Here is a 15,280-nt window from a genome sequence, read left to right as displayed (position 1 = left end):
AGAAAGTGCCAAGAGGGTGCAGGTTTTCTTTGCAGCAACTGATTCCACCAGGTGATTTCACTGATTAACTGATTCCATCTGCTCAAAATGATATTAATCAGTGAAATCACCTGGTGGAATCAGTTGCTGCAAAGAAAACCTGCACCCTCTTGGCACTTTCTGGAACAAGTTTCCCACCACTGCCTTCAGTTAATAAAATTATGGGGAAAAATGCCTGTGCAGTCCATAACAGAATGAAACTAATCATATAAATGTCCAAATATTCTCTCAAATCTTATCTGTCTAAACAGTACCTTGCTGTATATGAGGCCGTCTTAAAATATGATAATGTATACCTGTTTTCTTCCAAATCTTTTTGGTCAGCTGTTTCTGTTACATAGAGGCTGTAATGCTAAAAAATGCAAATATAGTTTTTATGTTCATAATTCCAATATTTAAGGATATTGGTCAACATCTCTAAATGTCAAAAAGTGAAAAATCCCCTTCTTTGCAAACATGACTGTTTGATGTGGCTCACCTGAAGTGGAAAAAACAATTCAGCAGTTTTCTTTGTCAAAGCTGTCCATTTGTAATGTTACCAGCATCTGGTCTTCATCTGAAAGAATTGAACATGAGTGGAATTAAAAAAAAGCTGGTGAACTAGCCTGCACATGTGACTTACGTGTTGTCCGTTACCACAAAGTTACAAAGTTTGTTGAATACACCCCCTCCTAAACTGTATAGAAAATAGGGTTTTTGTTTTGGATTTTGGCTCTCTGAGACTTTCTGTCTGTCAGTAATATAATAACAACATACTTTACTTTTACAACATCTACCTGTTGCCACATGTACAGAAGGACTGGATTGTCATTCCTACACTCATATTGTTATATTTAATACAAAATAATAAGCGCACACCAGGGCCGTATATAGGAATGTGAAAGGGGGGGTTCAAATCCTTGAGTTGAGGGTCCAGAGGGCCGCAGGGCCCCTGGTGGGGTCGAGGGGCAATGCCCTCGTGGGGGGCTCAGGGAGGCACAGCCCCCCGAAGCAGAAGCTTTTGAGGATTTCGAGGGGTAAAAAGCTGCAGAAATTTCATTTGAAACCCAAACTGTATCATTTAGGAAATACATTTTATATACAAATTGTCCTTGCTTGGGATTGGATCAGTTGCCATAAGAACCACCCAGGAAGAACCAAGATAACATTAATGCAAACTTTATACCTGCCTGTCGGTTGCGACGCAGGTATCACGCATGCGCACGAAGGTTCAAGCTTGGCTGATGCAAGTGCACATGATTCAAATCCATATAGTTTTTGCAAAAAATAAAAAGGTTGGATAGTTTTCTAACAGACCTCGTATTTAGCGGTATTAATATTCGCGTTTACATTATGAATATGTACGTATATGTACGTTATGTATTAAAATAGCGGTATTTAATTTGGCGACCTTGTTTAACTCGCGAAATTCGCATAATAAATCCCACGCGAATATTTGCACCTTTACAGTATTTGCAACAGGAAGGAGAACCTCCCTTTATTTCTCAACTTATACATACAAACATGTTTTTACAAACCAGATAAGTGTAATTGTCTGTCTACATGGGTATTTACAAGCCTACTAATCTGTTTGATATCAGAGGAGGATAGGGACCAGGGAGTAGAAATTCTCAACCCCCATGGGAAAAGTTTATCTTTCCCCTTTCATCACTTAAGGGATTACTCTGGCAGAGGAAATTGAAACTTGAGGGTGTGTGATAATAGCTGTGTAACAGTTAGTGCTTGTTGCGTATTATCAATGAAAAGAAAATACATAACGTTGATATCCAGATCAGAAAAAAATCAGCTGAAAAAAATCAGCAGAATTCTCGGGGGGGGGGGGGGGGGGGGGGGGGGGGGGGGGGGGGGTGGGGGTCGGTTGAACCCCCTGAACCCCCTCTATATACGGGCATGCAATGCACGCAGTATTCCTGCTGCCGCTGATGCTGCATTCATGTACTGTCAGAAATTACACAACTTTTTTGTTGTTTCAAATTCAGCAGTTGCTTGTGGCAAAATAATTAATTATATCCACACAAAAGATTAATTCTGGCCTATGTAAGGTGCCTGAGCCCATTGAAGCTGATAAAAAAAAAATCCAAGCAAGCAGGCTGAGTTTGCCCTGTAATTTCCAATGGTACATGAAGCAGCAGCAGCCTCAGCGCTCAGAAAACGGCTTCTGCACTGTGTGAAAACATTCAGCATTCAGCTGCTCCAACGAAGTCAAATTAAACAATAACGTTACAAAAACGATTAAAAAACGTCAAGAACAACAGCAAAACGAGACACAGACGAATTGAGATTTTTGTTGCCCTTCCTTCAGATTTTTCAACAGTTTAAAAATCCTGACGTAGCGCCAGCTGCAGGAATGAAACTGTGCGAAGGTTAAACGATGCCAACGACAGTCAACGAAGGTCCAGATTCCTTGTTTCGTCAGGGCTTCGTCAACCTTCGTTAAGTGCCGTGTGACTGGGCCATTAGCTTTCACACAATGAGTAAATCTAATAAATTGTAAATAAATAATAATCTAATAAGTCCATTGGGATACTCAAACTGCTGCACTCCTGTTATGACAGAAGCCTCAAGCACTTTTACAGCATGTGTCATTATATAACTCTGTAAACATGGAGGTAATTTAGAAGCAAAATCAAACCAAAGTTTTCTCAAAGATTGTCATCTTTCTTGGTGTAGTAGTCAATGCCTGAGTGTCTGTGCTAATTGACTCCTTCTGGCTACACCCCTGGTTAAGAGCTTACATGCTACCATGAAGCAGCTGCAGTTTGCATTGCTCACAGTGGACTGTTGAAGAGAGGGAAAAGACATTTACACATCACTTCTTTTGTTTGTCTTACCCGTGGAATTTTTTGTTGTTATTAATCATTTCACTTTTCTCCATTTTTATGACCCCGCATACTAGCAGTAGCACAGGGAGTTGATGTGCCTTGTGTGTTTTTGTCTGTCTGTGCACAAAATAATGTGGAAACAGGGTGAGCAGAAACTGCAGATATTTCTTGGGTCATGTCTCCCAATGATTAGTTCTTGTGAAAATCAGTCAAGGTGGCCATGAGGCACACTTCTCTGGCATGATCCCAGCACACGTTGCCTTATAGCTGAGGACCCAACATCTGGATATGGCCAATGGATGCCCATGTGTAATCTGTACAATTTGACAGGTGGGAATGGACTGATTGGCTGCCCTGGCTGATTGCGGTCCAGGACCTGGGGCAGTTTCCGTGTGTAGATGTAGTGACACTGGCATTACTGCTGCAGCTAGAGCTGGTCAGAAGTCATGATGTATAATGAGAAACATTATGAAATGGTTTGTAAATGTCCAAAAAGAAAAAAAACTTTTTAAAGAATATATCCACAGTCAGTAGGGCTAAGAGAGTGCTCTTATATCGATAAGATAATCATTTGGCATTGTGTAGTATAAGTAATGTTATGGCGGCATCAGTAAAACATCATGAAGTTATGTCTGTACTTAAAAACAAAAAAGCCCCCAGAAATCTGCAATCAGTATAGATAATATAGTATAGATAATATCAGGCATATTGGTCTTTCTGTATCTTGAAATCATATTCTTACAGTGTGCTATTATGTGCATGTCGTAGTAGCCATTACTCCTCACATACTTTTCTTGTTAGAAATGATATGGATTCGCATGTTGATTTGACAAAGGTTTTGTGCCGGATGCCATTCCTTATGCAACTACAAATGTACATGGAGAATGGGGCATTGGTGCTCTTGAAGTAAATCTTCAGTTTGTTTTTGGAAGCAAGCACATTAAATATTTGCACCACTGTGCTGCCCCTATGCGACCTTATTGGTATGTAATATGATCCATTTAGCTTACCTTAGTTAGCCTTGTAAACATGAGTTTTGCAGTTACAATGCTTTTATTTTGAAAGACATTTGGGAGAATGTTAGGAAGCAACATTTGCTTTATAAGTTTAATTTCCTCCCTGCAGCAACAAAGCACAAAGAAAACTGTTCACAGCAACTCTTTGTTGTTGTTCCATTTGAAGGTCAAGCTCTATGAGCTCCTGCTTTGGGCTGGCCAGTATGGTGGTAGGGTAAAAGTAATTTCTGTGAATCTGCAGTTAAAAAATGCATTGTGTATTATTTACAAGATAAAATTACATAGGGTTGGTAATATATATTGGTAAATGCAACATTAAGGCTTCTTGCTTTTGCTTCTGTTATGTGTCCGGACGCGGTCGGAGCAACCGACCCACGTTTGACAGAACCCGGCATAAAATAAGCAGAGCACGGTTCAAAAGGTAACAGAATGGTATAACAGTAATGTGAGTGGAGTGATAAACAACCCAAAAGTCCGCGGTCTGGTGATGGTGGAAACACGGCGCTCTCTCATCAGCGCAAACGGTCCGAGCCACAGCAGTTCGACCCAGGGACCCGCCGACACCCCCCAGGGCGGCCGCGACAAACCGAGTCTGTGAAGGAAGGAAATCATGAGGTGAGTCCCAACACTCTCCACACAGAGAGACAGCTCAAAAGGTGCACACAATCAGCAAACACTTCCAGGCTTTAATATAACTCAGCTTCTCCACCCTGCAGCACGGAACAACTCAGTTCAATCTCCACTGCAGCAGAAGCTGATTAGGGCGTTAGCATAGCGTAACAGCTAAATATAACAAGGTGTGAGGGACACCAAATCGACTGTCATTACTTCATGAAAAGTCACCAAAACCAAATTACCTCAGGAAGTGTGCTGAAGAGCGTGAGACCTCACGCAATCCTCCTTCACAGACTGTGGTGTCAAACCTGGAGCTGTCTCTGCGTCCGTAATGGTGAGATTGTTCTCCTGACGTCGATCTCACACGTCTGCTCACAAGGTCGAGTCTCTGGCAATCACACGCTGTGCATTCAAGGTTTAAGTGCAGCAAGCTCTGATCAAGACAGATACACCACAGCTGTGAGTCCTGATGACCTGCACGTGATAACAAGCCTCAGGTGTTCAGTGTGAGGTCCTAATACTCAGCCACACGTCAGCCACTCAGTCCTGAATGCATACCACCTGGTGGGAGAAACAGAAAACAAAAACAAAGCCAGCCAAACACCCCAGCCCACAACAGCTTCTTGTTAAACAGAGCAATGCCTGTGCTTATGCTTGTTACCTAGTGCCGACTATTCTGCCCCTTTGCCATCTGGTGATCGCAGAGGAAGTAGCAGAACCCTGCATGCTCCCTGTAACACCCATGTACTTGTAGTGGCACTTTGTGAAATTGCTCAGGTGCTGCATAGGAAATGTGAGGTTCATCCCTTTTCTAATTCCACATCTCTGTGCAGATGGAAGATTAATTCTGTAAAAATAACTTGTTTGCTAAGAACCCTGCTGACTTCATCCATTTAGGTACTGTTGTCGTTTTTGAGTCCGATCTTGGTCTCCAGACCTTTTCCCTTACTCAGTTTTGTCTCGGAACTGAAAGCCATTTTACTCTAACTTTACTCAGTCTCAGACTAGAATAAGTACCATATTCGCACATCTGAGCTCGCTGGGCATTCCGGGTGAAATTCTGATTGAAGGGCAGGTGGGCATTTGGACAAACTCGGCCAAATTTTACATTTGTTGGACCGCTCATTGCAATAAAATGTGTTTTTTCCCCACAAGTAAAGATGAAATCACCTGTCTGTGTATGTTTTTTCCCTATCCTTTTGTTATTAAATGTGTTCCCTGTCTGGTGATGTCTGGGGCAGCAAAACAAACAAACAAAAATAGTGACCTGACGTGCACAGTCAGTTTTCAGACAACCCCACAGACAATAATTTACTTGACTGAAACATTTTGCACAGTGTTTATATTAAAGCAAAAAAACTAATGGAAGCTTCAAAAGCTCCTACTGGTTTAAATCCAGGTGACTCTGCAGTTAAATAATCTGTAAGTTGCTGTCCATGATTCCTGGTTAAGATAAATCCATAATTTTCTCATCAGCCTCTCATTGAAAACAATAAAACACCTAGACTGTGACCGACTGTCATCACAAGTCAGTGTTCACGTCCACAAGGTCCAGAATCGCTGCATGTGCTCATACTGTGTCACACTCTGACTGATAAAGTATTTAAATATGTTGTCCGTTGGCAATTTCATCAGTCTCCTGGGGAGTTTGGGTGCTAATAGTCTATGCCACATTTCCACAGAGAATCTGCATTGAGCAGAAGGGTTTCCCCAGTTAATAGAAATTCTGCATTTCAGACGTGTGGTCTGGAAGCACAACATCATGTTTCTTCACTGTTCGTGTGGCCACGTGTAGTCAGAGAGTGAAAGAGAGAGAGCAGGGAAGAGGGAGGGAGGGAGAGCGATCTTCTGTGCTGGTGTTTTCTTGGCTGGCGCTGGAGTTTTGGTGAATCAAAAAGTCAGAATGATCCATCAGACAGACGCAGGAAAATACAAAACAAGCAGAGCACAATCTGGCAAACAAAGGCGGACGTAGTGTTAAGGTCTTTGCCTCATCTCCCCTCAAAGTTTTGAAAATGCACAAAACTTTCATTCAAACCTTTTGGACATCAGCTGACAAGGCACTCATTTTCCAGATGTAAAATGACTTTTTAAATGATAGGTCCTTTATTGTGTGACTGTTGCTTGTAAAAAGCTAACATTGTCACAAGAACACTTCCTGTTTCTTGCACAAGAGTCTTTCAGAATAAGAGCACAGGTCAAATGGGTGATGTCATCGCAATTCAGACATGGAACAGATGCGATGTGCTGTGTCACGGGATTAATTTATTTTAGGTGGACATTTAATAAACTTTAATAAAAAACAAAATTTAGTTTTGGGTGGGTGTTTAAACCAGCTTTCTTCAAAAAAGGGGGTAGGCTGATGCTCGGGTCCTGTGCCCTCAGATGTTTGAATATGGTATACACATTAATTAAAAATCCTTGTAAGGGTTTCATTTACCCTTGCAAGGATATTAGAGGGGTCTTGGGAGTCTTATGACCAACCAGTCTGCATGTGTTTTGTGGACTTGGAAAAGTTGTATGACCAGTATCCTGTGGGGGGTGCTGCGGGAATATAGGGCACCCGATTCGCTGCAACGTACAACCTGGTCTCTACATGACCAAAATAGGAGTTGTGTCAGCATTCTCCGCAGTACATCAGACCTGTTTCCGGTTGGTGTTGGACTCCCCCAGGGATGCCCATTTGTCACCAATCCTGTTTGTGATATTCATGTCCCAGTTCTACTATTTATCACTGAGTTTTACATCTTACATCCATTTTTTACTACTCTAGTTTTAGTTCATGGATTTTCACCACCCCCATTTGTATCATAATTTTTGTTACTTTTACCCCTCAAGCATGACTGACATTAGCTGTAGGAAGAGAAAGAATACAATGTTAGCAGTTCCTCAACTTGTCTGTTGTTCTCATCTTGTCTCATTCACATCCAGCAGGTAAAAAAGCCTCGATCAGGGAGGAGAAAATAACAAAATAGGCATGTCAAGAAAAAAAAAAAAATCCTTGATTTCACAGATGGGGCACCCAGTAGACCCCCTGTATCATATTGGGAATCAGCAACAGGGTGCAGAGGTGGAAATATTTAATCACTTTGGAGATGCAAATTAAACTGATTAAGAAAGCTAAGAAAGGCACAGTTTGGAGTTGAGTGGAGCCTACCACACCACTCATTCCTTCTACCTCTATCTTGCTTACCATTTGGAGTACTGAAGCAATACCAAATGTTTACACAGCCTGTGGCACATCCACTGTCCATGTCTAAAATCTCCAGACTCTCTAGGGTTTAGGCCAGTCCCTCAGCCACTTCCAGAGTGCCTACTCTCTGGGCTTATTGGCAGAAGAGGTCTGTTCCTGAAATTTGTCTTCAGGGTGAACAGCTGGTCTCACCAACCACCCACGTAAAGAAGGGAAAGAACCAGTGAGCCTAATAGTTGATAGTTATCTTGAACAAGCCACTAATGCTCTCCTTCCTAACTGTTCCTGCCACCACAGTCACTGTGTTCACAGAATGTGCAGCACTTGGCCGACGCGCTAATTTACACGTCAGAGGCTCGCATAAAGGAAAAGACGGCCTTCATCATGGTTGTCCTCATATTGCCTCCATGAAATGTCTCAAAAGTACTTTGTTTCATAAAAAATGGTTCATCCATAACAGTGGATCTAATGCTGCTGGGGCCGGGTTTACAAAGTTAAAACACACCAAAACGCTCTGTTGGAGGAACAAGCCCCTAACTAAATTGGCAGCAGGAGGGACATTGGCCCAACTGAGATTTTTTTCTGTCAGGAGTGCGCTGTTCTGTGCAGGTGCAAACCAGCCCACTCAGCGTTGCCAATTTGCACCACTAGGGGGTGCGTTTACTATGTCTTTGTTATCGTGGCCATTCAGCAATCTCTCAGTGACAACAGATGGTTGGGCAGATTGCACACAATCGGAGAGTGTGCAGAGAACAATAAGCAGGGGATACAGACTAGTTTACGGTTTCTTCCCTTCAGTTCAAAGAAATAATGTACTTGCAGGCTTGGGATGATGCCAATTCATTTCCATCAAATATAACACAACGTGTATCAAAGAACACCTGTATTGTTTTCCTCTCTTGAAAATAGGACACTAAGAGTAATTCCCACTGGGCACAGTTAAAGACCAGCATTTATTCAAGGTATGTCCTGGTCCAAACAAAGAGGCGTGTCTTCTGGACAATTTTGGATTTCACAGCCATCATTAAGCATCCCAGAATGTTCATGCACATTCTGCTTCATTGTCTGCATCCAAGTGATTGGTTCACATCATTTGACTTACAGGATGGTTATTTTCATCTTCAAGGTCGTCCCCATACAGGGAATATTTTAGATTTTACTTCCAGAGAATAGATTATGAGTACTTATTTCTATCTTTTGTCCAGTGGTATTTTTGAATAACACTGCTCGGAGACGGCAGGTTAATCCAGGTTAACTGGTCAATCACTGCACTGCCTCTTTATGAAGTTGTGACCCCACACCCTTTACTCACAGAGCATCTGATGAGTTTAAGATTCAAGATAAACTGTCAGAAATGGTGCAATTGTCCCTCACAATTTCCTTCATAGGCCTGTTCTTAGACTTCAGACAGTCCAGGGTTAGCCTCAGTCAAGAAAGGATAAAGATCGTCAGGTGCTGTCTGGCACTGTAGAGCAGAAGAGATTTTATTTCTTTCAGACTGTATCAGAGACTGCTGGGTCTAATAGCATCTGTTGTTGTAATGATCCTCTTGAGTTGTTTATTCATGAAGAGGATTTGACCCAGGGTGGCCACTAAGAAGCCAGACCGTCATTGTGGGGGTGGCAGTCATAGGATAAGCTTATCTGGGTAAAACTTGCATTGAAAATAGCAACAACAAACAACCTTTTGTCCAAAACTCATATTTGTGTCAAGATTCATACCCCTAATCTAGTTATACAATATATGTATATGGACTGATCCTTCTTTTTGTCCAAACATCATTTTCCCAGAGAGGGATAATCAAATACCAAGGTACTAATAATTACTATAGGGGAATTCTTGGCACACACAGCATTTCCAAATGTCAAAAACTGCAGTGAGAAGTATCATCAAGAAATTCAGAGAGAGCCACATCGTATAGAACAAACCTGGCAGAGGTAGGAAGCAAAAGAAAACTAGGGATGGGATGACTAGTCATAATAGTCGACTACGACGAGCTAACATCCGACTAGTCGACTATTTTTATTAGTCAGCTAGTCCCAGAAAAAGATTATGCATACTGGAAGTGTGTCCTTTGGTCAGATGAGACGAAGCTAGAGCTGTTTAGCCATAGAGATGTTGCTTATGTTTGGAGAAGGAAGGGAGATATAACCCAAAGAACACTGTCCCCACAGTGAAACACAGCAGTGGGAGTATTTTGCTGTGGGGATGCTTGTCTGGAACTGGGATCTCCTAAAAGTGGATGGAATCATGGAAACAGAAGGATATGTAAAGATTATGAAAGAAGATCTCTAAGCAGTCAGCAGCAAAACTGTGTCTGGGTCATCACTCTGTCTTCCAACATGACAACGACCCCAACACATACGTGTCTCCTGATGAAGACCTACCTCCAGAAGACCAAAGTGAATGTTATTGACTGACCTGCACACAGCCCTGACTTTAATCCCATTGAAAATATGTGGGGTGAACGGACGACCAAGGTCCATGCCAGAAGATCATCAAATCTGAAGGAACTTGAGATTCCAAAAAGACGAATGGGCTGGAACTCTTAAGGAGACATGTCTAAGGCCCCTTCACACATAAAAAGAATTTGGGCAAAAAAAACAGAAACCAGCTGAAAATTCAAGCAAAAAATGAAATGGGGAACCACGAAACATTCCACCTGCTGTCGGGAGGGATGCACGGTCAGACAGGTGTGCACAATACCACAATGACTGTTTCGTGCACCCTTGTGTACTTGCTCAAATGCACAGTGCAAGCAGCTGGAGCGGGTGGCACCACATCGCACCGCTGCTGTGGGGGGAAAGAATAAAAAACCCAACACCATAAAAAAACACAGCAATTTCTAATATTTAATCCCTCTTATCGAGCGGGCAATACAAGTATGATCCTTCTGTTCCTCTGTATGTGACCCATGGTCACAGATGTGAAGTCATGAAATGACATGAATGAAGCATTGCCTTCTTATCATGTCCATATCTGCTGGCCCCGTATGCATGTCCAGCGAGCGGCGCCGGAGGACACAAAGTCATGTGGACCATAGCTCACGTGGGTGATGTGACATTAAGATCACTGAGTGTACACATAATCAGATGGTCCTTTTCACCTAGCACAGCCTGCCAATGTGCATGCTGTGTGGCTGCAAAGTCGATGTATGTTTTTATGTATTTCCACCTGAAGACTGCAAGCACATGCACGTACCTCACAGTGTAGAGTTGTAAGGTCATGTCTTTCATAACATGATACGTGTTCTCCAGCTGTGACTTGTGGGTCCACAGATCTCAACAGCAGCGGCTCGCGCAGACACACCAACCTTTTCGATCAGCACACAGAACAAAGTGTCACTCTCTGTTTCTTTGTTCTGTAATTATTTATTTTAGTTATTTGTTATGTAATTATGTATGTAGTTATTGTAGTATTTATTTATATACTTGTCCTGGTTGTGTTCTCTGTGTTTTTAATTTAACACGCCGTGTGCACTGAGCCATCATTTCCAGCTGTCAGTGAGTGGCTGGCCGGCGATAAGCTGAGAGGTGCCTTGCTGTGCTGTGTGCGCTCAGATGTGGCTGGCCCGTCCCCATTTGATCTTGTCTGTACATAATTATCAGCATTTCATGCAAGTGTGCTCCCCCCAGTACGCCACATGTGTTGCGGAGGGCTGGGGGTGTGCGACACACGCTGGTCACATGATGGTGGGGGGGGCAACACACACACACATGCCACATGTGTTGAGGGAGGGCCGACACACTGGTATGCCACGTGTTGGGAGGTACACTTGCTTGACACATGTGTTGCTTGGAAATGGCACACTCATGGGATACTTGGACAGTTTTCACAGACATCTCGAATGTGGTCCTCTACACTCTAGTGCCGGGACCGCAAATAGCCTTTAAGTGTCCAGCAAGTGGTGTTGGATGTTCGTGTGTGGCACCTGGAATTTGGTGGACACCTGCCGAGAGGGGGTCGAATGGGCACCCGCAGGGCACTCGCTGTCTTTTGGCCGCTGGTGTGTGTGAATGGTTGTGGCGACAGCTGTACGAGGCCTTTGAGGCGGCGCCGATTTTTCACGAGTGGCATGCAATTCCTCTTTCGTGCACCAGTCGGCTTCAATTGTGTTATTTGTGAAGGGGCCCTAAGACTTGTTGAAAACTCAACAAATGATGGCTGTTATCAAAAAGGATACACAACTGATTATTAGCATCAGGGCTAGTAATCATTTTGGCCTTTGTGGTTTTTGCTTTTTGTGAAATAATTTTGGTTCTTTGTGCAATGTAAAATAATGTAAGCATCCAAAATAATACTAGGATGTTTAGAAATGCTGTGTTGAAAACTCCTTGCTCTGTTAAAAAAGGACTAGGGAAAATTCAGAATACATTTTCAGTTTCATAAGGGCCTTATAATTTTGTCCTCATTTGTATGCTGTCAGAGACTGAGGATAATCAAATAGGTAACCTCAGCTGTTTTCATATTAACTTTAGTACTGCTAGCTTCTTTACTTCTGCCAAGTAGTTTCAGTATTTCTCAGTCATTCACATATTTATCTATTTGCTCATTTACAGTTTGATAGCACATTGTATTAAAGAATGAATGGAAAACTTATCTTGACAAGTCTGTGGTGAGATTAGAGAGAACGTGCTTCTGGCAGTTTTCATGTATCATGTTTAGTGTTGTGCTTAATTTTATGCTTATTATGTACCATAATACCTCAAATCAATGGAAAGAAAAAACTAAATAATGGCATCATATTTGCTTTAATGCACACTATTGTCTACTTTTCTCATATTCCATTACTATTTTTAGTTTCATTCATTCAAGCAAAGAAAAAGACAAGAGCAGCCCTTGTGCACCTGGTGTTTGTAACTTTTCTAACTTTGGTGTAAGTCTGTAAAAGCTCTGATGTGACAGTATGGGTTTGTTGCAGTTGAACAGTATACAATCCTTTAACCTTACAGCTACCTGTCACTGCCTATTGATGTTGCTGCCATTCCACAGAAACAGTGTTTCAAGGCTAAAGGAGCTCATTAACAAACACTGCTCTGTGCAATTCTTTGCATACACACACGCCTGTAGTCCTATCTGCATAGGCAGATAAGAGCAGACTTGTTCCATTCCTTTTGCAATCCTAGCTGTACAGATGTGGGAATGCCACAAATTATAAACAGTATTCCCCTGTTTAATCCCCAGAAAATCTGCTCAAGAAGCCAAGAAGAGTGGCAGCAAATATCTCACCATTGCTTTGTGCTGAGCTCATGAACAGAATGTTCTCCATGCAGAACATGGAGCTTTTGTCTATTTCACCAAACTCACCACTAAACAAGGCGGCACAATCACAATGAAACACTGAGCAATAGAAAACGTGTATTCAAATGTTAATGTTTAGTCAAGCTGTCATACTTGAAAATTTTCCTTTTGCATATAATACATTTGGGCGCAGGTATATAATTTGTCTCCATTTCTCTGCTTTTATGCTCCTGCATGTGAAATGTCTCCAAATGAAAATGATAAATGTTCTAAATAGAAATTAGACACAACCTGAATGCTTAGTCAATATTTTCAATCAAACGTTAATGTCAAGGAAAAAAACCTGCAAAAAGTTTACCAACGGGTGTGCTGGGCACCGAAGGGGCCTGCTGGGAGGAAGAAAAGGGACCAATATAACTTTTATGTGGAATTGTATGACAGGTGGGATCTTAACAAGGGAAAAAGTTGGTCTGTTTCTTCATCAGTCCCTGTCTTCCTGTCCAGCTCTGACAGCTGGTGACATGTACTGTTGCCCTTTCCTGATGGGTGGTCCCCTCTCTGCTGCAGTCAGAGGTGACAGATCAAATCAACTCGTATACAGTGACAGATCCTGATTGTGTTCAATGAATAAAATGAGCACGCTTTTATTGTAGTTAACTGTAGTTAACCATACGTATATGTATGTCACATTTTAGTGACAAACTGGTGAATAAAGCAACACACCAGTTTGTCACTAAAATGTGACTTTTGGAAGTTATAAATGTAATATCACAGAGACTTTTGACTATCTATTAAATAACAAATAGACCTTTTCAGATTAATAACAAAAATTGTTTAGTTTATAGCTTTAGAGTCCAGTGCATGAGTCCACAAATACAAGAGCCAGCATGTAATACTTTATGCATAATAACTTGGTAAAGATGCTCTTTAATGCTTAGTGCACTGTTGTAAACTGTATGCTATTTATAATTTTTTTAAATTATTATTGTATCACCTTTGTGGTATTTTATGTAATTTCTAGGGATTTTTCAAAACACTGGTTATGTAACCATTACATTAGTCAACAAAGTAATGACCACATCTGTGGAATAGTGTATTATTTAAGGCTCTTGTAGTCATCAGGAATAGTAATATACCAACATTGCACATTGATATAATTCAAAATAATTAATATATTCTTCTCCATTAAAGAAGCACATTGTCGCTTTGAGATACATGCGTATTTGCTTCCTTTCTGATGCTGAGTGGAAAAGGTTGACGTGATATAAAGGATAATGGAAAAGCAATTTCTGATTCTCACAAAGAGTTAGGCTTAGGCACTATTTTGTGATGTACATCCACATACTTCCATCCAGTTTGAGGTTTTGGAGCAGTATATCTTTATAGTGTGGAGTACTTTCTCCGCTCCCATAACAGAGGTCTTATTTATGTTCCAGTTTAATTATATATGGCTATGAATTTGTCTGTCCAGAATGACCCCAAATCATTGACTTTGAAAACATGTTTGCAATCTTGTAATTTTTTTTTACTTTTGTAGCAAATGATTTCCTGAGTTTTGATCTCAGTGATGATACCAGATATGATAAACCCCCAGTTACATTACGTTTGAATATATGTTGGTGGGAGGCAGTTTTATCTAGAATTACAAATGATACAATGCACACTACAAACTAGGAATAGGGAAAGAAAAAGTTCACTGCCACATAATCATTGGACATAGTTTGCACTGCGTAAGATTTTTAAAATGGTAAATGGATTGTATTTATATAGTGCTGTCTCTCTGAATCAGAAGCTTAAAGCACTTTACATTCATGCCTGACATTCACCCATTCACATGCTGATGCAGGGTGCCTGCCATGCAAGGTCCTCAAGTGCACACAGGGAGCAACTGAAGCAAAAAGTATTTTATGTTGTTGTTTGTTTTTTCTCTTGTTATTGTGATATCTCATTTTGACAAGTAATTGCTGGACATAGTCAGTGCATTGCCACTGTTTGCTGCTCAGTTTTCATATACATAGAATTTGTGGAAACAGTTAATTTTTTTGTGAATATTGTGCTTAGAATATTGTAGCTACTTAACTGTCTCAATCTAAACAAAAGCATTTGCACATGACAGGATACAACCTGTTCATGTTTATGTCGATATTAGGGCTTGATTTCTAATGAGCTTTCCTCTCTTTCTACCTGCAGATGGTCTATATGCTTTGTCTTTCTCCATCAGCTCTCTGACCTTGATTGGCATGTTGGCAGTAATCACGTACATGGTGAGTTGAGTCCTGAGACAATCATGTGGTTGCTTTATGCTCCTTGTGGTTACACACCCACATTTAATGAGGTTCTTGATTTGTAATCAT

The 15,280-nt window shown here is 41.3% G+C and overlaps 1 protein-coding gene across 1 annotated transcript in view; it reads left to right on the top strand.

The window, feature by feature from the left end:
* lmbrd1 (LMBR1 domain containing 1) overlaps positions 1-15,280 on the top strand; it is a 178,795-nt gene that overhangs the window by 63,398 nt on the left and 100,117 nt on the right. Inside the window, 1 exon segment of the mRNA XM_034184354.1 lies at positions 15,117-15,190. Within this exon segment, the coding sequence (XP_034040245.1) occupies positions 15,117-15,190 (74 nt within the window).

The sequence above is a fragment of the Thalassophryne amazonica genome, chromosome 13 (assembly GCF_902500255.1).
Source record: "Thalassophryne amazonica chromosome 13, fThaAma1.1, whole genome shotgun sequence".
NCBI lineage: Eukaryota > Metazoa > Chordata > Actinopteri > Batrachoidiformes > Batrachoididae > Thalassophryne > Thalassophryne amazonica.
Note: the sequence above shows the minus strand (reverse complement) of the source record. Positions and strands in the feature narration are given on the sequence as shown.